At 46.9% G+C, this 27,457-nt stretch overlaps 1 protein-coding gene across 2 annotated transcripts in view; it reads right to left on the reverse strand.

Moving 5' to 3' along the window:
* CRY2 (cryptochrome circadian regulator 2) overlaps window positions 1-13,103 on the reverse strand; it is a 34,019-nt gene extending 20,916 nt beyond the window's left edge. The window contains exons 1-4 of one of the 2 annotated variants that reach the window (XM_060606503.3): window positions 12,863-13,102; window positions 5,229-5,337; window positions 2,316-2,458; window positions 516-700 (exon numbers count right to left, since the gene is read on the reverse strand). In XM_060606503.3, coding sequence (XP_060462486.2) covers window positions 516-700; window positions 2,316-2,458; window positions 5,229-5,337; window positions 12,863-13,068 — 643 coding nt within the window. In that variant the 5' untranslated portion in view covers window positions 13,069-13,102. Of the gene's footprint in view, window positions 1-515; window positions 701-2,315; window positions 2,459-5,228; window positions 5,338-12,862 lie in introns of both variants that reach the window. The other variant, XM_060606504.3, reaches the window with a different exon arrangement.
* Window positions 13,104-27,457: the final 14,354 nt, after the last annotated feature.

Genomic DNA, 27,457 nt, shown 5'->3' on the forward strand with positions numbered 1-27,457 from the left:
CCACTCCTCATTCAAGACAGATGAGAACAATCCTGTACAGCTTGCCCTATCAGGTTGGCTGGAAATGACTGTGGTTTTCAGGTGAGAAAGGCTAATTTTGTTCGGATCAAAAAACGCGGGATGGGGGAGGAAGGGGAGAAAGGGTACAGTCAGTGACCTGAGGGGCTGACAGACCCCCTTTCAATGGAAACGATACTAGTTATCTTGGTGTCGGGGAGCCCACTGATGCCAGCACTAGACTGTGCCTGTATGTTCTGAGAGAGGAAAGTACAAAAACAGGAGCATAACATAGGATGATGTATATGAGTAAGAACAGAAAAAAAGACTGGAAGGACATGCTCCAAAATCAGTAGTGGTCATCTCTGGGCAGGGGGGTAACAGTGATTGTTATTTCCATTTTTGTTTCACTGTTCCTTCTATAACATCTGTAATAACACGCATCACTTTGACAGAGGAGAAAAAACCCAGTAAGTTATCTTACAAAAAAGAGGAGGTTTGGGTCAGGAAGTACGCACCCAGCTCCTCCAGGGAGGGCACGCCATAGGCTTCATCATGGTTCTCCTGGATCTCGGCCCTGCAGCTCTCCATCTGCTGGCTCGTCACGGAGCCCACGGGCTTCCTGGGCAGCTCCATGCGGCTGATGATGGCCTGAAAGCGCTTGTAGGTAAGGGGTGGCTTCTGCCCGTTCAGGTCGATAATCCTGGGAATCCCAAGGCACACCTGATGTCACGCATGAGGCCTTTCACTTCAGGTCCCTGCCCTCCCAGAAAACGGTCCAGACTTGGAGGGCTTGGAAGGTGGCTTTCCTCATCCACTCACAGGTCCCACCCCTAAGTGGAAAGGAAGGGGCAAGGGAGGCTACATCTCCATTTTACCGAGAGGGAAAATGAAGCCCAGAGAGCTGGAGCAGGTGCCTCAGGTAATGGAGCAAGGCGGGGCCAAAGCTGGGACTCAATTCCAGGTTCCCTGGTGTCGACGTGGAGCCTCCTAAAGACAGAGACTGACCGGATCTCTCTAATCACAGAAAAGTCCCCACTAGCCTTCTTGGTACTCAGCCTGCGTGTCCACGCCATGGGAATCCCCACGGCCCTTCCTGTCTTTCCCGGCATAAGCCTTCAGGAAGTCCTTTGACAAGAACTGCAAGCATGTTCTTCTGTTGAAAAATCATTCCCTTCTTGGTCCCAATTTGTTAGAACAGAGACATGGAGAACAGACTATCTTTCCTAAATCAGAGATCGGGGCTGTGGTCAATAGCAGTAACTATTTAAAGGGCGTTTGGCAGTTCTCAAAGGTTTTTGTTGTTGTTGTTGTTGTTTTCACGAGCAAGGGAAACAGAGACAAACTCAGGTTAAGGAAAGAAGATATAGGACTGAGGAAAACTGAGGCCGTTTATACAGAATGCATTGGGGTGGCCTGGAGCCAGATTCCCAGGGCTCTTCCTGTTGGCCAAGAAGCAGCTTACGCAAGAACTGGCTGGCTGGGTAGGTTCGCTGGGGATGTGAGGTTGGCTGCTGCCCCTGCAGTCACCTCCCCTTCGGCTGGCACGTGGCAGGAGGAGGAGCTCCACACCCAGCCGCTCCTCCTGAGAGCTAGCTCACGTGCAGAGATGTGTGACCTGGCCTCCTGGCAGCCACCACTAGCTTGGGGGGGGGGGGGGGGCAGGGAGCAGGGATGGCTGCTGGCTTGGCAGCAAAAGCAGCGGCAGCAGCAGGAGGGTGACAGCTCTGCCAGGGGAGGGGAGGGGAGGGGAGGGTTTCCTCCTAGACACTCTGAAAGCACACAGGCCTGTCCCTAGGGAAGGAGGCTGCTCTGTAGTTATCAGCCCCCCGCAGGGATCTCTAGAGCCTCCTACACAACATCTAAATACATGGCCTGGAAACCCAGATAGCCAGGGGAGCCCGGGGAACTCACATTAGATACAGAAATTGGGTATATGAGAATAGAGCTCTGTCAGGAAGGTTACCAGGTAGGGTCCATTGAGGTCAGAGGGCAGCCTTTCAGGAGCAGGACACAAGTGGGAGTGCGAGTGGACGGGACAACAGATTAGGGGCAGATCTGTGAAGACCTTGCATGGGGATCCTCATTGCTTCCATCCCTCGGCCTTAGTGAGCCTCTTTGCACCCAAATCGGGTACAGCTCTTTGTGATCTGTTCCACAGGCCCCAACTCGGGCCCATTCTCTTCCAGATTCTAGAAAATGCCATACCTCATGTGCAAGGTGGCTCTATCGGTAAACCTCCCAGAGTTCTGCTCAGCAGGGGCCAGAACCACCAACTCCCATAATTGGCAAGCTGAGCCCAGGGACCCATTTCTCACCTGTCCAGGTCATAGAGAGTGTGAGAGTTCTCAGTCACCACCTCCACACCGGCCTCCTTGGCCATCTTCATGATGGCTGCGTCACGTTCTTTCCCAAAAGGTTCAGAGTCGTATTCAAAGGTCAAGCGGGTCACCCCCCATTCCTGTGGGGAGAGAATCTGTTATGCTAAACACTGTTTGGGGAGGAAAATGAAGCAGAGAACTCTGCTCCTTCCTTGCAGGAAACAAATCTGGAGACCTGTCAGAGTGGGCTGCAGAACAAACTAGGGACAAAGATTTGAACTGGAAAGCCAACAATCTGAGGTTCACAGGTTTGAGGAGAGCAGGTCTTTGAGGTGAGGCCAACAGCATGGCGACAGTGGAGCCCGAGACTGGTGGAATCAAGAGAGAGGTGGGTAGTCCTGTATGCTTGCTGGGTCCTGGGGGTAGGAGATTGCAGCAAGTGGCTATGAATACAACGCTCCCAGGGGAGGCCTACTGGTGGAGACAGCGCCCAGCATGCCTTTCCCGGAGCTCCTCAGGGCCCTGCAAACTTCTGGCTTGGTTTTCTTGGCAGACTTGTGCTATGTGAAGTGTCCTAATGGTTTCCACGGCAACACCCCTGAGGCCAGTAGCAAACAGAGCTCACAGGCTCTACCCAGCTCTCTCAGCAAGTCGGGGAAGGAGGCGCAATTCTTAGTCCAGAGGTCAGAGAAATCAGACCAGAGGGGCCACATGCTAAAAAATAAAGGAATTCTTTTCTAAGTCTTTAGTGTTTTCTAGTAGGATTTTCTAGATTTCCTTGCAATACTGGGAGAAAGCTGGCCCAGTAAAAGATTGTACAGATAACTCACAGAAAGCCCTAGAACATGACTGTCAAGAAGAAATCCATATTCCAACCAAAGTCTCTGGCCATGGTCCCTTAAAACTCTAACCCCCCAGGGCAAATGCCCTTTCCATAAGGGACCTGACTCAGCTCTGTCTGTGGTGTGGGTCCTGAGAGGGCTGACTATCCCTCATCTAGGATAACAGGACTAAACATTTATTGAGCCTTTACCATGAGCCAGGTACCGTGTTTAGCAATTCATATAGATGACATTGCTAAATACTCATAACTCTGTGGATAGTAATAAAATATTATTAGATGCCACCTTCTCCAAGCAGCTTTCCTTGACCTTCTCTTTCAATAGGATTTTCCCGCACCTGGCGCTTTTTCCATCACAGCATTTACCATATGGCAATGAAGCTGCCCATTACTTGTCTATTTCCCACATTAGCGTGTGAACTCTCAGAGCAAGAATGCTGTCTCATTCAGCATTACCGTAGTACCTAGCAGGGGGTCTAGGACATACTAGAAGCTCAGTAAATATACTGTAGTCACCTCTGATCTGAAGGGGATGTGTTCCAAGACCACCAGCGGATGCCTGAAACTGCAGATAGCACTGAACCCTACATATAGTACTGTTTTTTCCCGACACATACTTACCTATGATAGAGTTTAATTTGTAAGTTAGGCACAGGAGATTAACACAACAGTAACTAATAATAAAAGAACAATTAGAAAATATACTGTAATAAAAGTCATGTAAACGTGGTCGGTCTCTTAAAATACCTTATTGTACTGTACCCACCCTTCTCTTTGTGATGATGTGAGATAAAACGTCTACATGAGATGGAGTGAGGTGAATGATGTGTTAGGCGACCGAGTGACCTTCTGACATACAGTCAGATCATCTGCTTCCAGACTACAGTTGACAGTGAGCAACTAAAACAGTGAGTAAGGGGAAGGAGGACTATTATATGCGGAATGGCTGAATGATCTGTCTGAATTTCTGGGCTATTGCTGGGTTGGCCTCTGAGGTGCTAGGAGGAGAGGAGACAGGGGACACAATGCAGAGCAAGAAGCGAGGCACATGTGTTTAATGGTGTGGGGGTTAAGAACACAAATCTGGAGTCTGAGAGCGGGGCTCAAGTCTTAGATCACCACTTAGCTGCATGACCATGAAGTTATTGTTCCCTCATCTATAGAACAGGGACAGCAGCAGATACTCTTAGGCGGCTATGTGAATTAATACATGTAAAACACTTAGAATGCTGTTTGACTCACAGTGTGCCCTCAATGAACGCTATTTTCAGCACTATGTGATTTGTGTGTGTACGTGTGTGGGATGCGGGCAGGTGAAGTGAATGAGAAGGTATTTAGTAAGCTGCTTATCTTGACATGAGACCTCTCCTCTGGTCTTACCCCCCAGGAAGAGTAGGGAAGGGAGCTGGGGTGGAAAGGGGCATAAAAACAATCCTGCCCTGCTGTGGATGAGGACAGACTGTCCTAGAGCTCTCTGTCCGTGAGTACTTGTGCCTCTGTTTGGACCTTGAAATGTGCTTTAAAAAGAAAGCGGCTGGGGGTGGGGACAAGTGGACTGGTTACCTGATAGAACAGACAGAGGCCTACATGGTACCCAAGTGAAGATTTGTATCAATCATTTGCCCCAGGGGAGGCAGGGAGCTCCCTCAAAAGGGCTGATTTTGTTCCCAACAAGAACACAGCAAGACAGGAAACACCCTGTGCTAAATAAAAAGGAAAACTTGTCTTCAAACTCCTGGCATAGGAAGAGCCCTAATAAATCTTGCTGGCTTGAGCCAAGAAAACATCTAAGGAAGCCACTGGCATCCGGGGTGGAATAACTTGCCACATCCCTTGTCTGGATTGAGCTGGGAACTTTCCAACAAGACAGTGGTTTCACAGAATTTTTCCTTTAACAGTTTCCATTCTGTCGGCAAGCTGATTGGCTTTGCTCCCAACTTCCCTAGAGGCAGCAGTCAGAGCACGCTGACCGGTTCCATTCTCTCAGTCAGAACATCACCTCATTCAGTCTGCGGGGACACTCTGGAGAACAGCATCTCACCGTCTTCTCTAGGACTCTGCACACGTACCTTGAATAGCCTTGGGAACACGTCAGCGGGCTGTCCCCGGACTACAAACAGGCGAGAGTTCAGTTTCCTCAAACTTGTATCCAAATCTTCCAGAGACTGAAGTAGGAACCTGCAGAACCCACACAGGCCTTTTAGAGGTGACATAATGAAGAGGCATTCTTTTTCCTAACAAAGCAGGGAGAAGCTTACACTATGCTGAACAAGTAGCATCATTAGTACCAGGACCAGAGAGACCCGGGCACTACTCCAGCCATTACTTAACCTGTTTAGCTTTTTTTCTTCTAATCTGGAACATGGAGCTGATGTTGGTACCGAGCTCCTAAAATTGCTAAGAAAAGAAAATCAAATAATGTGTGAAAAACATTTAGTGCAGTGCCTGGCTTATAGAAAGTCTGGGACAGATGTGAGCTGCTCCTCCTCGGGCTGTTTCTCTGTGGATCTGAGGGAAGTCACTTATTCCCTTGCAGCCTCGGGCCCTGTGTATGAATATTCACCCATTGTAAGGCTGCTGTGAAAATCAAAAGGGAGAACAGGGGAGAAAGCCATCTGAAAAATAAGAGCAATATTGTGTGGAAGCCTGAGGTCTTACCAGAGAGGAACAAGACTGCGAGAGCCCTGGCAAACCCTACCTCCCCGGGCCCATCGGACCCCTGCCTTGTGCATTCATGCTCTGGGCTGCACCTGTCTACCTCCGCAACCCCACAGCCTGGGCAGGGCCCCAGTTCTCAGGGTTTTGTTTGGCAGGTGGTTCATTCTCCAGGCCTCCAGCTGCCAGATTCTCACCCTAAGAGAGAGAAGGCCTTAGAAGGTACTTCTCTATAGGATACCCTCACATGCTTTTGGGGGTGGGGACCCCAGATACTCAAGAGACCTAGTCTTGAGAGCTGGATCACCACGGGGAAGGAAAAAGCATTTGCTAAGTGCCTTCGGTGTTCTATTTATTATTATGATGTGACCGCAAACATTTATTTACTGTTCGGTTAGGCACAACCACCTTTCTGAGAAATCTATCAATACCTTTTTATGACATGTGTGTGTTTTTTTTAAGTTTATTTAATTTATTTAGTAATCTCTATGCCCAACATGGGGCTTGAACTCACAACCCCAAGATCAAGAGTCGCATGCCAGCCAGGCACCCCTGACATGTGTTTTATTTTTAAATTAAATGAAATCAACATTTTAAAGATAACTATGTAATTCAAAATTCAAGTTGTAAAAAGTTTACACGGTAAAAAGTCTCCCCTTTGTCCATGAGGGATTTAATTCCCCTCCACAGAGACAAACAATGTCATTGTGTTATTATATATCTGTTATGCTTTTTGACGTGTTTTCTTTTTAATTCTCTCAATACATTTTGAAGGGAAATATCTTCATTTTATAGATGAGGAAAATGAGACACTGAGAAGATAATTAATTTGCTTAAGATCATAATCGTTAAGTGACAAAGCTGGGATAGGAACCTGTGCCCCATTTCTAAAGCCTTTTAGTGACACGCCCGACACTCTTCCAGGGGCTGAGATGCTGCCAGACCTCATGTGTTCGGAATCTCTCTGACAAACACAAACCTGACTTTAGGCAACTCACTGACACTCTGATCTTCCTCAGGAACTAAGCCCTGACAGGTCAGCCTGGTTCGCAGATACCACTGCTATCTATATTTTGGTATCTGCCACCCATCTCTGTCAATGACGGAAATCACTAGGTTTTTTTTTAACACAACGAAACCCTGTGCCTCTTCCGCAGCACACATCACATCCCCTGACGACTGCAGACTTAGAGAAACAGCCACCGTTCCCAGGCTGCCAACTAGAACCAGTCCCCACTGCTGAGTCTGACGTCTGCGACATGACACTCCCATGGCAGCGAATGCCACAGGCCCAGATTCCAGCATGAGCAGAGTCCTGGGCTCAGCCCAAAGCATCATGCCAGCGAGCAGAGACTCTCCAAGGCGATGGGAATGGAGACTGTTGCTTCATGCAAACCCAAAGCTCCGCCTCTGTGAATTTCTGTTTTTGAAAAACTGACGCCCTTAAAAAAGGAAAGCTAAGCCGGGAGTGACGCACTTGTGTCGGCCTCCTCCCAGGCTGCACCATTCCTCTCAAGAGGAAGATAGGAGAGACCGATGTAAATAGCCTCGTGCCACCTGAAACCTGGGCCCTGCCAGCGAGAATGCTGCAGGTGACTGGAGACCTAAATTCCACAACCTCAGGGCAGAAGGTCCTTCGTCTGCGGCTCCCAGGAATGTCCTTGCCATGCACTTCGGTGGCCTCCTCCCTCACAGTCCCCCAGGCTGCACAGGCTTTCAGTCTGAAGCTATAAATAAGGCTGACATGCACACGAAAGCTAGCTTCCAGCTGTTTCTACAGAACTTTATTTCCAGACCTCATTTACTGAAAGGAGAGATTCCTTGCAGCGGCTCTCAAGGAAGATAACCCCACGAGAGCCCTTTTCTTCTTTGACATGAGATGTCTACAGCTGAAGCAGGAAGCAGAAGGCCCAATTCTGAATTCAGCAACCAAATGATAATAATGATGACAGCAACAACTAACATTTGACGAGCATTTACAATGAACCCAGCACCAGTCTACTTATTTTACATATATATTCTCATTTAATTCTCAAACTGACCTATGAGGTAGATACTATCATTATTCCCATTTTATAGATGAGGAAACCGAGGCACAGAGTGGCCAGAATTCAAACCAGGCCGCCAGGCTCCATTGCTTCTTGACCAGGACTTACGATGTGAGTGCTGAGGCTGTGCTGTTCAAGACGCAGCCGTCAAGGAGAACCACAGCCAACAACTTTGCTACCAGATCCTTGCTCCTCTGAGGATCAATGGCTGTGAATCTTCCAGAAGCTTGATGAAATGCAGAATCCCAGACAGACCTCCAGGATCAGAATCTGCATTTTAGCAAGAGCCCCTGGTGACTCCTTTGCACACGAAAGTTTCACAAGCACTGTTCTAGAAAGCTGAACTTCACTTCTAGCTTCTGTTTACAAGTTGCCTTTCTTTGCTTCTAATTTGTTTCTACTAAACTTTCTCTGAGATCCTGGTTTCTGCCTCTCCTTTGATGCTCTAGATATGCTTTGTTACTTCCAACTTCCCCCGAGTCCAGCCCTACAGGGCTTCTCCAGGAAGGAGGTTTACAGGATGGCCCCCATAAGAGGCAACAGGCCCCCAGGAGCCCCAGCCTCCAGGCAGCCAGAGAAAGAGAAGCCACTGCTATGGTGGCTCACCTCACCTGCCAGGTGACAGCTTTGCGTAACACCAAAGAAACAGGGAGCTGCACTGCTACTGGGCAAAGGTTCACTGGGGCCGGTGTGTCCATTCTTTCACTGGAGAGAATTTTGGGCCTTTTGCCCTCCTTTAGAGCCCTCCTCTCCACATGGCCAGTTTCTCTTTACTCCAATAAGGGTGGACTCTAAAGAAAACTGGCCTGTGCACTGGAGATACCAGTGTTTGGGGCTGGCAGCTCACCCTTGGCAGCTCTAAGCTGAGCTCACATGGCCGAAATTTAGAGCACACGGTCCTATGTGAGCAGTTAAAGCTCACCCTTAGGATTAGACAACACGTGCAACTGAATTATATTACGTAAGTCCTCTGGAGCTAGAGGCAGACAGAACTGGAGAAGGCCAAACAGGGACTTCCAAAAATACAGAAAGGACTCTGTAATTCAGGGACTCCATGGGGCTAGCGTTTTAGAATAAGACAGGTGGATTTTTAGAGAAGACCTTCCCCAGAGATGGAAGATTCTGTGTTGAGGAATATTTTATTTGTTGTTAATAGGAGGAGGGAGGATGACGGTGAACTCTTTTTTGGGTCCAGATTGCCCTTGACCAAATTCCTCTGCTTCAAGCCAAGGTTATCTAACTACATGATGATATCATAGGCCTGCCCAGACTGACTACCTAGGATATTAATAGAAATTAATTTATCCTAAGTCAGAGAGTGTAAGTCCCATGGAAAAGGATAACCTAAATCCACAATCCATAGCAGGGATTGATCTCTCACCATCACTCTGAAATTAGGAAAGAATAAATATATTTTTATCTGAGAGAAAGATGAAGGTTTTTATCCCTTTTCCGGCAAATGGAAACATTTCCTCAGCAGCAGAACAGTAATGTGACTCGCTTGGATACCAGTGTGAAGAGCTCAGAGAAACTCACATTTCTCCCCCAGTAGACTACAATGCTCAATCCCCTGCTTGCTGACCGAGTTCCAGGGAAGAACCGGCTAAATCGACAGTCTCACAGTGATTAGCTCCCAGCACTGGGATGAGACACACTTGTTCTCATCAGGCATGCTGGGGAGGTTCCAGTTCACCTCACTTATTAATTCTGAACTATACAGGCTTATATCGTATTTCTACCAACTCCCCCTGTCCCAGAAGCTCCTGAATGCACCTGCAGCACAGAGCTAGGAAGAAAATGATTTAAATAAAGGTTTTAGTGAATTGTTGCCAACACCCGATCTAAGTTGCAGGAGCAAGAGGAAGGCAATACCCATTTTTAAATCCAGAAGCTGATTACCACCCCCCCCCCTTTTTTTGGGTGGTCCTCACTGCAGAACCTCCTTCCAAATGCAGCAAATTTGGGGAAGGCAGGGCTGGGGAAAATGGCAAAGGATTAAGCCAACTAGCGCTTGACGAAAAAAAAGTCCTGAGGCTTATTGAGATAGAATTAGCCCATCAACTTCCCACTACCACCAAGGCAAGGAGTAGGCTAGCCCTTCTGCTATGCTAATAAATATACAGATTTCTTGGTTGCCTTTCTCTGTCCTGTTTTACTCTTAGAAAGTGCCATTCATGGTTATTTTAATCTGATTCATCTGCTGAAAATGCTATGCGGGAGTAAGTGTAGGAAGTGCAGGAAGAGAACAGAATCTCAGATCTCGATTCCCCCCACCTCTTGCAGATGGCCCACGGCCCACCCTTTCTCGGGAGGCTTCTCTGAGGCAGCAACTGAAGTATCTGCAGAGCCTGGATGTTATGCTGCAGCACAGTCCTCCCAGACGACTCCCAGAGCCAGAAACAGCCGCTGGAAGATTACACATATTGAAGTTACGCAGAGGTACAGCTGGCTCCATCACTCTCCCAACCCCCAACCGAGTGTGTAAAACAGTCCCACAGCTCTGCCCTGGATCTGACCACGGGAGCAAAGTGTACGATGGGGGTGGCAGCAGTGCGACTGCTTCCAGGTCCAGGAGCAGTTATCGTATTCGATCTGTCTTGTGTTTTTTCACCTCTTCCTTCTGAATGCCAAAGCTAATTAGCCTCCCTGCCAATGCACTGCAACACATCTCCCAAGCTGTCGGGCTTGAGCCTGTGGTTCTCAGGCTTCACTGCACATGAGAGCTTTAAAAACCCTGATGCCCAGGCCGTAACCCAGAACCATTAAATCAGAATTGGGGGAGAAGGAAGTCCAGGCATCTGTTAAAGATCTTTTAGTGATTCCCATGTTCAGCAAGACAGATGCTGCTCTGGTCCGTCCCCCTATTTTATTTATTTCGTGGCATTCAGTTCTCCTGAATCACGATTGTTTATTTGTCCTCCTTCACTAAAATGTAGGCTCCAGAAGCTCTGGACACCACAATGGCTTGTTCATTACTATGTCCCAGCAGCACCCAGAGCGGCGCCTGGCAGATTTTAGGCCCTCATTAAATCACTGTTCGATTAATATCTACATGCCTACACGGCCTTTGACTTCAGGATTTAACTCGGGCATGCGAGCTGGCACGTTCCTCTTCTCCTTCACTTGTTCAAAAGCACAATCACAAAAGAGTGACCCACAAAAATCCATACACACCTAGATCCTAGCCAACCTGCGTTTAAACAGCAGCAGCGGTTTTGGTGTTGAGTTTTAATCTCCACTACCACATACGTGTCAGCAGTCTTATGCGATGTCCCCCAATATCCGGCAAAACGAAACGAAACAAAACAAAACCTCTTTCATGACCATGCAGCAAGCAGGCGGTCAGACTGTATTTACTATGCTCTAATCGGCACACTGCCATAAGGAGAGGGGCAAAGTCTGAGGCCTTGTTTAACGTCCATACTAGGGACGGTCATTTGAGGATGTTTGTCAAACCCAACCTCCTATCTATAGAAACTGGAGCAGAGGCAGAGCAATAGAACAGCCCTGAAAACTGTGTGGGCAGGCTCTCCGCAGGACTATCTTTAGTTGTTCTCTCTACATAAATGGGGCAGGAGGGGGCATTTAATAGACCCACTGCTAGGGGCACTCACTCTCCTAGCAGGGCACATGCCTTGGAGAGGAAAAGAATGGTGAGCTGACAGCCACTGTATCTTGGGGATAACGCTGCCCACCCGTGCAACAAGGCCACAGGCAAACATTCCCCAGAGCAACGCAAACAAACCAAGGGACAGCTGCGGGGTGTTTTAAAGAGAGACGGGTACACGATGTCTCAAAACCTCTTGGTTTTAAACCCTGGTTACAGAGAAAAGACATCAGCTACCTATCTGTTAATCGTTCCCCATGATTCTGTCGACTGCATCTTCCTGGGAATCATCAAAGAGGGGTCTCCTTGATATCACAGCTATCCTGCTCCCTAACCTCAGCGCATCAGTGGATAAAAATCCAATGTATAGAGGCTCAACTGTCCTTTAAAATTAATCTCATGAGAAGAGGAGGAAACAAGTGACACTTTGTTTGCTTCTCCTTCCTTCCTTCTTTCTTTCTTTTTTTTTTTTTTATCCTAGCAAGCTCATAGCTAGCAGCTGAGGGAATTCTCCAAAATGGGTTAGCATTTATCTAATGCTAAGCCAGAGCATTTGGAACGTGGCAGCTCGCATGCCCGAGTTAAATCCTGAAGTCAAAGGCCCTGTAGGAATGGAGATATTAATCGAACAGTGATTTAATGAGGGCCTAAAATCTGCCAGGCTCTCTAGCTCAGGACACAAAGTGCCTCTACCTGGACCAGCCCTTGGCGTTTTTATCATAAAGGGTAGACTGCACCTGCCTTATCTAATGCTAAGCCAGAGTCTCTAGACACCTCCAGAGGCAGGAAGGTTTTGGTGGAGGGAATTCAAGCAAGCCAGCTTAGAGATGACCTTCAGGAGCCCAGCAAGGGGCTCTTTACTTGAAGAAGGCCAGAGCACCTGGTGCACTAGGACTCAGAAACCCGTCCTTGCCCTCACATCACAGTATCTGCTTTCTTCCCCTCCCAGAGCACACCCCTAAGAGCCCTAGACCAGGAGTCCCTGCTCTGCCACTCCCTGGCTGCCAAGTCTTTGGGCAGGCCAACTTGTGTCTCTAGGCCTCAGGAGTCCCTGATCAATGGAGGGAGAGCACGATCTCTGTCCCGCAGGAATGCTGTGGGGCCCCAAAGGGGCCAACACACAGTGCGAACGCGGCCGTCAGAGGTCGAGCCCTGGCCCACCCAGGCCATTACTGAGATGACGAATTGCTTCCCCAGCCCTGGCTTCTCCCTTCTGGAAACCCGGTTCCATCTCCCTGTCCCACCTCCCGCAGGCCGGGGTCTTCCGGCCGTGGGGACTGAGGGGCAGAGCCTCCCTGTCTATGGGGCGGAGGCGACCCGGGCTGTTCGCGGGAGCCCTCGGAGCCAGGCCGCTGCCCCCCGGGCCCCGCGACCCGGCTCTGGACCCCCTTACCTCCAACGATTGATCCCCACTGAGGAGGAGGCCGCGAACCAAGGGTCCAGGATGTAAACGCAGCGTACGCAGCGCGCCCCGCGCACTGCCGCCAGCAGCGCGGGGTTGTCGTGGAGCCGCAGCCCTTTGCGGAACCAGTGCACTGAGGAGGCGCCATCCGCTCCGGCTGCCGGGGCCGCCGCCGCCGCCGCCACAGCCGCCGCCATCACTGCTCAGACTGCTCAGGCCTCCGCCGCTCCGCCTCCGTCGGCGCCGCGGGCCCCACCTCCGGCCCGCCCAGTGACCTATGACGTCGCCGCTCCTCACTGTGGCCCCGCCCCCGAGGCCCTAGAGTCCCTCTCCCATTGGTTGGGCGCCTCCCGCCGGGCGATTGGCCCAGCGACGCCGAGTCCGGCACCGCCCCCTCACGTTCCCACCATGTGTCGGTCGGGCGCTTTGGAGGCGCCGGGCTGGGCTGGTGACGCAGGCTGGAGATCCCTGCAGAGGTCTGGGCGTGGAAGGAGTCTCGAGGCCCAGCGGATTTCTCACATGCGTCCTGTTCTAAACCTGCCGCTGGAAGCGGTCTGGGCTGGTGGGGAATTGCTATGACTCCAGCCAGTGACTTAACCAGCATCATCTGCTTCTACCTCTGTTACATCATCTGCAACATTCTACTACAGCGACCATTTATTGAGTCCATTTTATATACCAAGCAACGTGATAATATCCCTACATAGACTATCTCATTCACTATTCTTAACGCAGCCCGGTTGTGTTCACTCAACAGACCTCAGTGAATGAGCTGTTACTATTCTCAATTTAGAGGCAGAGAAATCTGAGGCTGCCACAGTGGAGTCACTTGCTTGTATCATAAAGCTAATAAAAGGATCCCACCCAGATTATTCTGAATCCGAAGCTTCTCCTTTTATCCACAAAGCTCTGCTTTTATCTTTGTGGAGCTCTTTGGCATTTGCAAGTGACAGACTCTAAAGAGGGAGGGGGCGTGCCCTGATGTGCAGCAGTGGAGGGATTGAGAGTAGGGACTGGCAGTGTGGAGGATGTGGATTGAGATAGTAATTATGCCATGAGATGAATTTTTCTTTTTGTTCTGTTTAGTAGAACAGAGAACAATGGTCCCTCTTGTGCTCACAAAGCACTGAACTGGATTCGGTGTGGGATTCAGAGATATGGAAGACACTGTCCCCATTCCTCCCCTGGGGAGCCAAGTGGAGCCCTCTTATTCTTCTGGGGTCTAGCGCTGACCTTGATGATAGACTGATGAGTGGCAAGAGAAGCATATGAACACCTGCAGTGAAGTGTTGATGATGGGCTAAGATAGTCTAATTAGGCTGGGGCTCTGTGATTATCAAGTGAAGAGTTTGTTTGAATTTGGTGCTAGGTTGTGCCCATACTCACGTCCCTTCCTGAATTTGGGAATGAGCAATGAGATAATTCAGCAATTTCGTGGCATTAATTGGCACAACTCTACAAACCACAGAGTCGTTGCAATCCTAGGTTCTCATTTCTAGGGCTTTGCATAAGCTGTTCCCCCAAGCCTGAATACTTGAACTCCAGCTTGTCCTGTCATACTATACTTCTCAGTATAGATGTCGCTTTCTTGCTGTCTGGGCCCAGCTTGTATGGTGCCTATCTCATTACGTACCTTCTTATGGTCACTCTGGCTTTAGTACATAGTACTGGAATTTCTTACTTGTCTTTCTGTGCCATTAGACTATAAACTCCTGGAGGGCAGGGGCCATCGCTTATTTACAGTGGAATTTTCAGAGTTTAGCTCGGTGTTTGGCACTTAGTGATTCGAATGGTTGAGGATAACTTGAGTAAAAGTTGCACAGCAACTAGTCTCAGTTGGCAGAAACCTTAAAGATCTATCCAGTCCTGACCTTGTCCCAGAGAGTGTAAGGAGATAGTTCTTCCCCCTACCCTCTTTTTCTCCTCTGAATTCCTGTGATACTTTCTGTATACTGTGGGTCCATGAGGTCAGGGACTGTGCTTTTCTTGTTTGTCAGTGTGTTCCCAGCACCAGTCTGGGCCCTATGTGTGGTAGTTGCTCAATAAATATTTGAAGAATGATTGAATGTCATTTACCTCTCTCTATTAGGCTATCATGACAGAGTGTAGTATAATGGTTAAGCCCAACATCTTGCACATTTGGGGTGGCTGAGTTCAAATTCTGGTTCTGCTTTTCCTCTCTGTGACCTTGAGTAAACTAGCTGATCTCCCTGTTCCCCACTTTCTTAACGTGTACAATAGGGGCGACAATAATAGTGAGGCTATAGTAAGCATTTAATAAGAATTAGCTACTATTTTTTTTTTTCGGAAAAGCAGGATCTGTGTCTGCTTTTGTCTTCCTTGCATCACCTGGCTCTTGGTCTTACATATGATGAGCACTCTGTAAGTTGCTGAGTGAATAGAAGATTTTAACCATTTTAAAAAGACCTCAAGGGGCGCTTGGGTGGCTCAGTCGGTTGAGCGTCCGACTTCAGCTCAGGTCACGATCTCGCGATCTCGCGATCTCGCGGTCCGTGAGTTCGAGCCCCATGTCGGGCTCTGGGCTGATGGCTCAGAGCCTGGAGCCTGCTTCTGATTCTGTGTCTCCCTCTCTCTCTGCTCCTCCCCCGTTCATGCTCTGTCTCTCTATCTCAAAAATAAATAAATGTTAAAAAAAAAATTTTTTTTTAAAAAGACCTCAAAATTATGCAGTAATGAGAAACAAACCAAAAAAGTAATTTGTTACCAATCCCCCAAACCAAACAAATCAATTTTTTTAGATCTTCATGTTGCCTACTAGATTTTGTCCATAAACTTTTTTTTTTTTTTCTTTTTTAGTAATCAAAGCAGAGGGGCAGTGTGGATACATTTTGAAACAAAATGCTAAGTATATTCTATATCGCTATGTCCTTGTCCTTGTGTTTGTTATTTTAATGACTAATCCTTCATCAAATTGATAAAGAGGAAATATTTTATTGAATGATTGCGTATGGTTCGAGTATAATAACAGGGTAACATTCAAGAATCAATGAGGAAGTAACTCTGGCATAGAATACTGGAGTGCAAAGTCCGCTTTTGGATTTTACACTTTAACAGGCACTTGGAGAAACTGAAGAGAGACTAAAGAAACCTGTAAATTGCTAGGGAGGTGAAATGTAATCTTGTACTATTGTATCTTTGAGAGAGATGAGAACGGAAGCTTCCCCTCATAGCTATCCACCTGGTAATTTACAAGCATCTCTGAGCGTGGTTGCCCTGAGGATGCCAAACAGTTGCTCCTTGTTTCCATTAGGCATAGAACGAAAGACTAGTTAAAAGAAAAAAAAAAAAAGAATTTAGTTTTTGCAAGGAAGAGTAAGAGGTTTAAGGAGGGGCTCAGTATACATAGTGGTTTAGGAATGAGACAAATTAGGTAGTGGAGGTTTCTTTCTTCACTGAAGATATTTAAGAAGACAGAAATGAGTACTGGGTTTGTTTTGTTGTTGTAGTCTTGCATGGAGACTGGTTTGGGCAACTTTTTATATTCTCTTGGACTGCGCTTTGTGTAAATATTTGATGATTGGTGGAAAGGTAGCTAGGGGCGGGAGGGGACGGCCCCGGCGAGTTTAAGTTACCCGCGCCCTCTAGTGGTGGGACTGGGAAAGAAGCGGCTGTTCAGTGTCCAGGCTGACCAGGGAGCGTCAGGATCCTACCTTCCTCCCTTCAGTTGCGGGGACCCATGCAGTGTGCAGCGGCCGCACAAAGCCTACTTTGGTGTTCTTTGAACCCTTCATCTGGAGAACCTGTAAAACTTCCAGAGACTTGTAGACCGAGAAGTCAAAGAACTCGTAAATAAGACATGGGATATGTCAACCACAAATGAAAAGATTGATAGATTGAACTGCATTAAAGTTATGAACTTCTTTTGTGGTCATTTTTTCTTAGTTGAAGCATAGTTGACGTGCAATATTATATTAGTTTCAGGTGTATAGCAAAGTGATTTGACAATTCTGCCCATCATGCAGTGCTCATCACAGAACATGTAGTTCCCATCTGTCACCAAAGTTACTACAGTATTATTGACTATATTCCCTATGCTGTACTTTTCATCTGTACTTATTTATTGTATAACTGGAAATTTAGCCTCTTAATTCCCTTCACCTGTTTTGTCCACCCACCCCATCACTCTCCGCTCTGGCAATCACCAGTTTGGTCTCTGTATTTATGAGGTCTGTTTCTGGTTTTGTCTGTCTGTTTGCTTTGTTATGAACTTCTCTTTATCAAAAAACATTGTTTAGAGAGTGAAAAGGCAAGCCACAGAGTGAGACAAGATTATTGTGATACTTAAAATTATTATTATTATTTTTTTGGGGGGGTAACACTTAAAATTCTTAAAGAGAATTCAGATCCAGAATAAAAAAGAAAAAAAGAGACAGGCAACCCAACACGAAACTAAGTCAGACTTGAACAGGTGCCTTCTCCCCCACAAGGGACATGCAATTAGCCAATGAACACGTGAGAAGGTGCTCACCTGCGTTCGTTCATTGGGGAAATACAGATAAAAACCATAAGATACCACTATAAACCCAGTAAAATGGATAAAGTTAAAAGGACTGACAAAACCAAGTTTGGGGGAAGATGTGAGCAATTGAAACGCTCATACGCTGCTGTTGCGAGTGTAAACTCATACAATCACTTTGGAAAACTGTGTGATGTTACACACTAAATTTGAAAAACCAAATACCCTATGGATTGCAAACAATATACCCTATGACCCAGCATTATTTTTTTTAAGTTTATTACTTTTTTTTTTTTTTTTTGAGAGTGAGAGAATGAGCAGAGGAGGGGCAGAGAGAGAGGGGGACAGAGGATCTGAAGCAGGCTCTGCTCTGACAGCCGAGAGCCGGACACAGGGCTCGAGCTCACAAACCATGAGATCCTGACCTGAGCTGAAGTCAGACATTCAACCGACTGAGCCACCCAGGGGCCCCTGTGACTTAGCAATTTTTAATTCCTAGCACATACTGGGGCACCTGGGTGACTTAGTCGGTTGAGCGTCTGACTTCAGTTCAGGTCATGATCTCATGGCTGGTGAGTTCGAGCCCTGGGTTGGGCTCTGTGCTAACAGCTCAGAGCCTGGAGCCTGCTTCACACTCTGTATCTCTCTCTGTCCCCCCTGCCCCCTCACTCACTCTCTGCCTCTCTCTCTCTCTCAAAAATAAGTAAACATTAAAAAAAATTTAATTCCTAGCACATACCCAGCAGAAATTTGGGCACCCGTACACCAAAACACATTGTCAAGGGTTCAAAATAGCCAAAGTAAAACCAATGAATCACTGAAGTAGTAATTAGTAAAAATTTATTGTGCATACAGCAAAAAGACAGCTTGTAAACCAGAGCAGTCAGAACAGAACATGGAATGAGGCTCTGGGGTGTATTGTCATAAAGCAGTTTAGACAGTGAGAAAGCAGTGACTGTTTATTCTCGGTGATTGGTTACAACATGACAATTTTCAGTGGTTACCCTGTATTAACCTTGGGAACCAGTGCTAGTTTTGCTAATCACTTCCAGAGGCAGAAGCAAGACACAATCCAGGTCATGTGAATGCAAAATAAGCTAAATTAAGTTTTGTCTGCATGACTAAACTGGTTCTGTCATGCTCAGGGAACCTTCAAGGCTGATCTCTGTCTGTCCTCGATTTTAACACCACACGCAGAAATATGCATGGTAGGAGTGTTATTAGTAACAGTCCTAAACCAACAACAGATCAAATGTCTGTAAGCAGTAGAATGGATAAATGAGTGATGGTGCATTCAAACAAAGGAATACTGCCCGACAATCACAATGAAGAAAACATAGCTACATGCAACAACAGGGAGGAATCTAACACCATTTTTTAAAAGACTTTATTTTTAAGTAATCTCTACGCCCAGCGTGGGGCTCAAACGTAACAACCCCGAGATCAAGAGTTGACTCTACTGACTAAGCCAGTTACGTGCCACCAATCTCACAAGTTGAATACTGAACAAAAGAAGCTGGGCACAAAAATATCCACCATATAAAGTTCAGAACCCGGCAAAAGTAACATACGGCGTTAGCAGCCAAAGAAACAGAAACAACCCAGATGTCCGTCATCTGATGGATGGATAAACAAATGTGGTATATCCGTACAATGGCATATCACTTGAAAGAAGGGAGTAGAGGGGTGCTTGGGTGGCTCAGTTGGTTAAGCTGAACTTAGTTAAGCTGGTTAAGAGTCTGTTGGACTCTTGTCACTATCTCACAGTCATTGTCCAGCTCAGAGCTGGGGGTGGAGCCTGCTTAAGATTTTCTCCCTCTCTCTCTCTCTGTCTCTCTCTCTCTCTCCCTCTCCTTCTGCCCCTCCCCTGTTCACGCACATGCATGCACACACACTCTCTCTCAAAAAAAGGGAGTGCTCGGCAATCAAAAAGAATGAAATCTTGCCATTTGCAACTACGTGGATGGAACTGGAGGGTATTGTGCTAAGTGAAATTCATCAGTCAGAGAAAGACAAAAATCATATGACTTCCTTCACATGAGGACTTGAAGAGACAAAACAGATGAACCTAAGGGAAGGGAAACAAAAAGAATATAAAAACGAGGAGGGGGACAAAACAGAAGAGACTCATAAATCTGGAGGGTTACTGGAGGGGTTGTGGGAAGGGGGATGGGCCAAATGGGTCAGGGGCACTAAGCAATCCACTTCTGAAATCATTGTTGCACTAGATGCTAAGTAATTTACATGGTAAGTAATTTGCTAAGTAAGTAATTTGGTAAGCAATTTGGTAAGTAATTTGCATGCTAAGTAATTTGCTAAGTAAGTTTTTGTAAACTTAAAAAAAAAGGGGGGGGAGTACTGACAGATGCTTCACCGCCGATGAACCCTGAAAACATCTTGCTAAGTGAAATATGCTAGTTACTAAGTACCACCTATTGTAGGATTCCATTTATTTATTTATTTATTTATTTATTTATTTATTTATTTAAGAGTGTTAGCGGGGGACAGGGGCAGAGGGAGAGAGAGAATCTTAAGCAGTCTCCATGCCCAGCGTGGATCCTGACACGGGGCTCCAGCTCACAACTGCGAGATCATGGCCTGAGCTGGAACAAGAGTCCGGCGCTTAACCAACTGAGGCACCCAGGCGGCCTGTGGGATTATATTTCTATGAAATGAACACAAGAGGCAAACCCGTAGAGACAGAAAATGGTTTTCTAGGGCTGAGCGGGCTGGGGAGAAATGGGGAGTAACAGCCTAATGGATACTGAATTTTTTTTTGGGGGGGGGGGTGGGTAATGAAAATGTTTTACAACTGGTTTTGATGATGGTCACACAACCCTGAATTCAACAATGGGTGAATTCCACGGCACGTGAAGTGTATCTCTGCAAAGCTATCATTAAGAAAGAAAAATTATAGAGCATTGTAAATTAAAAGTAAAATAAGCCTCAGCCCCAGAGTGGAACTTTTATTTTTATTCTATTTTTTTTTAAAGAGTTCATTTCTCTCTCTCTCTCTCTCTTTTAATGTTTATTTATTCTTGACAGAGTGGAACTTTTAAAAGACAGCTATTGTACTTGGAAATGCCAAAGTAAAAAAGCGTTGTTTATATCAAATTTGCATATAGAAGCACGAGTTTTTCATTGATGTTATGGTGTCTTTTATTTAACTGAATGTATACGTTGGATTAACATGTAGAGTGTTTTAAACAGATGGGTGGCTTGGTGTCCTATTAAAAAGATCTTTAGTTCATATATTAAAAACAAAACCAAACACTAACCTAATTCATGGCGTTAGGTAATACACATCACGATGGTGGTGACCATTGACTAGCAGGGAGGGATAGAAATGGGAGAACCTAGGGGAGTTTCTGGGGTGCTGATAATGTTTTATTTGTATTTCCCTCAGAGCCTTTCCAGACCGTTCTGCTGGTCAAAGGAGTTGAGGGAGCTGGACCGGCAGGACCCGAGTTCTTACAGACACACCCGAGTTTCTACCTGAGCAGGAAGCAGCCAGTATCATCTTTTTTTTGAGTCCTACTGAGGCCACACCATTTGTCAAATGCCAAGGGAGAAGTCGGGCTTAACTTCCTGCTAGCCACCCCAGAGACTTGTAACCTTGAGCAAAGGACCAAGGAAATGGGCGAGCGAATGCTCTTCTGATCTTTCCCACAGCTGACCAAGAGCATTCAAGACATTCAGGTTGAGGTGTGGTCCTTGGGCCAGTGGCCGGTGGGGGATGGACAGGTAGCTATGCTCAGATCTCCCGGGGCTGAGATCTCAGTCGCCGCCAACACTCAGGAAAGCTGCGCCCCATTCTCCCCCAGAGAGGCAAGGTCCCGGCCTAGATGTTGGACCACCCAGTAAGAAAGAGCAAACGCAAGAAAGAAAAACCAGGAGGAAGGGCTCCAACCAAGAGAAAGGGGGTATGTAACTTTGTTTAACTTCAAAACTGAAATTTCGTAGGTTCTTGCTCAAGAGAACAGCAGCCACCGTTTGGGCTCAAGGGAAGGAAGTGTGGTGCCTGTGTTTGCAGGTCTGCCTGTGGCAGGGATGAAAGGGATAAAGTGCACATGTGACCTGAGCCCCTCAGCCACCAGGAAAGTGACCTCACTTCTGAGCCTTTTTCTGCTAAACTATCTCTGGGGCCCAGGGAGAGATGATGTATTTGAGGTGACAGATTGGCAAGGGACTTGCCTCAGCTTGCCCTTAATTATAAGCCTCTGCTGGAGACGTGGAGCCCCCAGCACTGCCACCCCCAAGAGTGAGACTTTGGCCACTAATGTAGAATCATGGTCTTCCCTGAGATATGAGCACTTTTTCTCCCTCCCCTCCATTCTGGTAAGTACTAGAAATTTTTTTTTAATGTTTATTTATTTTTGAGAGAGAGAGAGAGAAGAGGAGGGGCAGAGAGAGAGACACACACAGAATCCCAAGCAGGCTCCAGGCTCTGAGCTGTCAGTACAGAGCCTGACGCAGGGCTGGAACTCACGGACTATGAGATCGTGACCTGAGCCGAAGTCGGACTGACTTAACTGACTGAGCCACCCAGGTGCCCCTCTGGTAAGTACATTTTTAAATTTAGAAGAATAAAGTGCTAGAAATGGAACCTTCCTTCTTGAGGACTTTGGAGATTGGCTCCCTTCCGTGAAAGAAGCATCAGTGAATGCTTGCCTTATGTGTGATGGGATATACTTTCCAATGAGGGTGGGACGCAGGGTGGTGGAAGGAGCTCAAATAGCTGCCATCCTGTGCCCCAGGCCCCTTCGTCCCATGAGTCACGCTGGGAAACTGTGTGTATATGACCTTGGTCCAACTCGTGCTGGTGTCAGGAAACCAAAACCTTTGAGCTAGCTTAAGCAAAAACCAAACATACATTGGAACATTTCGTGGGACCCCAGGGCCTAACAGGCATCCTGCTTTACCAGAATTCAAAGTACAGTCATTAAAGCCACTGGATTACAGGGCAGCCATCCTCCCTCTGTTTCCCTCTGTCTCTGGGATCCCGTGGTCTCCTGTTTGCTTCTCTTTGGAATTTGCTCCATTTTCTTTCTCTGAAGACCAGTTTTCTCTGCGGGCTGTGGGTATATGTACAAGGCCAAACATGGCTACCCTGTAAATTCTACCAGTACCTCTCTGATCCTGATTCAGGAATGGCGATGCGCCTAGGACATTGGTCTAGTCAGCAGGTGCAGGGGACAAGAGCCTGTGGTCCAGAAGTGGAGTGAGGGCACACTCCCATGAGTGAGGGGGGTCTTAGAGATGAAGGACTGTGTGCTAAGCAGACTTTAATTATGCTTTGGGAACATTGCACTTGCTTATGAGGGTATTAATCATTTGCTGAGCAAAGCTGATCAAGTGCCTTCTGGGCCAGTCTCCAAGAAGATTCTTGAAAATGCAGGGCTGTGTTAGACGTAATTCTTGCCCTTTGAGAAACTTACAATATAGTGAAGGAAACAAGCATATTAGCATCTTTCCTTGTTTTAAGTTTCACGAGAAGTACAGTAATAGAGTTTTGTGCAAACTAGGATCATAAGAACACAGAAGAATGTTAAGAGTAAAAATTTGTTGAGCTTTGCTCTGTGCTAGCCATTGTTCCCTTAAGCCTTGACATAACTTTATAAAGTAGGGTCTGTTATAGTCACCCTTATTTTAGCAATTATCTCCATTTGCCGATGAGGAAACAGGCTTGGAGGGGCTGAGCACCCCCTAAGTGACAGCCAGGAAGTGGGGAGCAGGGATTCCAATGCAGATCTATCTGAGCACAGAGCCTAAGGTGTTCTCACTCCATCAGCAGAGATTTTAGAACATGCCAAGGAATTATATGTCAATCATATTTCAATAAAAAAAATAGGATAAAACTACTTTAAATTTAAATTGTAAAAAGAGCAAGCTATGAAATAATATGTTCAGGATGATCCTATCTTATTTACATATTTGTTTGGAAAAGGGTTACATGTGTCTCTAAATTTGTAAAAACAAAGAAATAGGGGCACCCGAGTGACTCAGTCAGTTAAGCATCTGACTTCAGCTCAGGTCATGATCTCGCGGTCTGTGAGTTCGAGCCCCGCGTCGGGCTGTGTGCTGACAGCTCAGAGCCTGGAGCCTGCTTCGGATTCTGTGTCTCCCTCTCTCTCTGCCCCTCCCCTGCTCGTACTCTGTCTCTGTCTCTCTCAAAAATAAATAAACATTTAAAAATTTAAAAAACCCAAAAAGGTTATAGGAGTTGGGGCGCCTGGGTGGCTCAGTCGGTTGAGTGTCAGACTCTTGATTTCGGCTCAGGTCACGATCTTGAGGTTACTGGGATTGAGCACTACCCACCCCCCCACCCCTGCCCCTCCCCGGTTGGGCTCTGCACTGACACAGCACAGAGCCTTCTTGGGATCTCTCCCTCTCTCTCTGTCCCTCCCCACTTGCACGCTGTCTTTTAAAATAAATTTTAAAAACTTTAAAAATAAAAGGTAATAGGAATCAAGATTGGGGAGAGTGACATAATTATGTTTTCTGGGATGGGCTACTGAGGCAGGGGAGGGATGGGGTAGAGGGAAGATTGACCCTATATGTTTCTGTACCATTTGAATTTTTAAAAGATGCATCATTCGATTTGTGGTTAATTAATAATTTTTTTCAAAAGATACAAAGTTAACAAATTAACTCAAAACAAAAAAAAAAAAAAAAAAGAAAGAAAGAAAAAATGCCAAAGACAATGTCCTTGCTTAGTCCTCATGCAAAGTTAACATCCTTAGCGAAAGACTTATCAAGGGATGAGGACTTTGCCTTCCTCTGCTCCCCACTGCCTTACTCCCAGAAGCCCCATGGCCCTGCCTCCTTTTGCCGAGAGAGAAGAGAGAGGGCAGTGATAAGGCCCTTCCCAGACCTGTCAGCAATTGGGTGGAGTCCAGAAACAAGATGCCAGCCTCTCCAGTGGAGGTTCTCAAATGCAAGTGTTCCTCGGTGTTGAAAATGCAGATTCCCTGCAGAGTCTTGACTCAGGAGGTCTGGGGATTTGCATTTAGAACCACGGCTGGGCTAGGAGCCCTAAGGTTAGGCATGCAGCCCTAAGATGCAGGGGGTTCTGCAGGGACCACACTCTGGAAAATACTGCCCTAAGCCATGGGTGGGGCATTCTGGGTCCCAGGGCTCTGAGACCCCTCCATCAAGTGAGGGGGGACAAGCAAATCACATTGCGGGGGGGGGGTGCTATTGCGTTTCCCAGGGCCTCTTTTGATCCTACTGCCATTCCTGCCCCTCACTGACACTCAGGAGGAGACACACTGGGACCTGAGGGAGGGGAAGTCAGCACCCAGGAGAGTGCTCTCACTCTGGCTTGGGGCATGGCTGGGGAAGGTGACCACAGTAATGAGAAAGCATCATAACACATGGGGCTTGTTCTATGCAAGTTCCTCAGCTAAGCAACATTATGTGAATGTATTTAAGATCTTACTTATTCTTAGAAAAACTCATGAAGTTGATATTATTATCTCTTCCTTATAGAGAAGGAGGCTGGGATTCAGAAAGGTTGAATAATTTGCCCAGGGTCAGCCAGTGGCAGAGTCAGGATTTGAACCTAATTCTGTCTGACCCAGGGAAACGAGCCATAGCACTGAGACTAGTCCTGCCAGGGGTTGTTAGATGTCCCCTGGCAGCCGGGGCTCCAGGAGCTGGTCCATTCATGATATAGCTGGATTCCAACCCCTGAGGAAGATGTTACACGCATGTTGGTGATCATTATTAGAATCTGTCTTCTTCAAGTGCCAGAGACATCCTAGCCCAACCACAGTGTGATATGACCATTTGCTGGTAGGGAGAACTCATGGGATGAGCCTGGGGACTTTGGGGCCTTTAATGGGATTTGGAGTCGGGTAGACCTAGATTCTAATCCCAACTCAGATACCTGCTGTGTGACCTGGGGCAAGTTACTTAACTTCTCCGGACTGCAGTTTCCTTATCTATAAAACAGATATAATAATCTTCCTTCCCTCTCCGGGCAACTGCAAGGATTATGTCTGCTAAGTCCTGGAAGGCACCCTGTACAGTGCCCTTCAAACAGAAGACTCGCACCCAGTGATGATTTGGACTGATTTTATCATCATTGGCTCAGGCACATGCTTTGCTCAACCTTGGCCTTTTGAACCAGATAATGCTTTGTTGTGGGGGCTGTCCTGAACACTGCAGGATGTTTAGCAACATTCCTGGCTGCTGTCCACTAGTTGCTATAACAACTCCTCAGCCGTGACAGCCACATGTCCCCTGAAAGGTACTATCCCCCTCCCCCACCCCCACCCCCAGCTGAGAACCACCGGGCAAGGTTGAGAAAAGCATGCGCCTGAGCCAATAATGATAAAATCAGTAGTCCAAACCATCACTGGGGGACCCCAGCTGAGCAGAGAAGGGGTGGGCTCTGAGCAGAAGGGGCCAGAAACCCCTAGGGATGGTAGAGGCAACTGCTGCACCTTTCTTTGTTTAACAGAATTTTGTTTTTCCAGCTATGAAAGGATACAAGTACATTTTAGACAATTTAGAAAGCCCACTTTCCGTGAAATGAAGATCTCAAGTCATCCCAGCATTTCACAAGGGAGTCTGAAGTGTTCGTTCCTTCTCTTCATTCAGAAACATTTATTGAGTGCTCACTGTATGCAGGCACTGTCCAGGTGCTGGAGGTCCTGGGGGTGTCTGTGTGGGCCGCTGGGGCCCGTTGGCCTCTTCCAGCAGCCCCTCCCTTGGAGGGTCTGTGTAGCATCCTGGCCCTGGCTCTCCTGGACCTGGATCTTTCTGGAATCTGCCCATTTCTCTCCGTCTTGGAGGTCTTGCTCGCATTGCCCCAGCCCCCTTGCCCTCCTCTTGCCACGCCCTTGCTTGCTTTCTGTGCACCAGCCACTCTAGTGTTCTGTTTACTGTTTCATTTTCTTTTCTTGTTTTAGTTTTTTTTTTTTTTTTTTAAAAACCGGGGTAAGATAAACATAACATAAATATAGCATTCTATGATTTTTAAGTGTACAATTCAGAGCCATTAGGGACCTTCACAATGTTGTGTGACCATCACCACCACTGTCCCTTTCCAGTCCTTTAGAAAGCATCCCAAGCAGAAACTCTGTACCCGGAAGCAGTAACTCCCATTCCATCTCACCAGTCCTGGGTTACCTGTATTCTACTCTCTGTGTCTCTATCGATTTGCCTTTTCTAAGGAATCCTATTTAAGTGGAATCAAGCAATATGTGTCCTTTTGTGTCTGGTTTATTTCACTTAGCATCATGTTTCTAAGGTTCACCCATGTTGAAGCATGCATCGGAATTTCTTTCCCTTTTTAAAGCTGAATGCTTCTCCGTTGCATCCGTCTACACCACGTTTTGTGTGCCCATTCGTTTGTCCATGGACCCTTGGGTTGTTTCCACCTTCTGGCTATTGTGAATAATGCTGTTCTGGACACTGGAGTACTCTTCTTTTTCAACAACAAAAAAATGCTTTAAGTTCATTTATTTATTTATTTATTTAGAGAAAGACCATGCGCAAAGTGGGGGAGGGGCAGAGAGAGCGAGCAAGAGAGAATCCCAAGCAGGCTCCCCATTGTCAGTGCAGAGCCCATCGTGGGGCTCAGTCTCACAAACCGTGAGATCGTGACCTGAGCCAAAATCAGGAGTCTGACACTTAACCGACTGAGCCACCCAGGTGCCCCCCTTTTAAGCAATTTTATTGAGATATAACTTGCATACCAAAAAGTACACCCATTTAAGTGTACAATTCAATGCTTCTTATTACATTTACAGAGTACACATCTACTACCACCGTCTAATTTTAGAATCTTTTTCTGACTGACTCCAAAAAGAAGCCCCCAAACCCATTCCCTCACCCCCGACCCCAGCCCTAGGCAGCCACTAATCTCTTTTCTGTCCCTAGAGATTTACCCATTCTGGGCATTTCACATAAATGGAATCATACGTGATGTGGTCTCTTGTACGTGGCTTCTTTTATTTAGCAAAAGTAAAATTTTATTAGAACTCAGCCCTGCTCACTTGATGACATAGGGTCAGCGGCTGCTTTGAGCCACAAAGGCAGAGTTGCCACAGACACTATGGCCAGAAAAGCCAAAAACGTATTGTCCAGCCCTTTGTAGG

This window comes from Panthera onca, chromosome D1 (assembly GCF_046562875.1).
Source record: "Panthera onca isolate mPanOnc1 chromosome D1, mPanOnc1 haplotype 2, whole genome shotgun sequence".
In the NCBI taxonomy this organism is placed as follows: Eukaryota; Metazoa; Chordata; class Mammalia; order Carnivora; family Felidae; genus Panthera; species Panthera onca.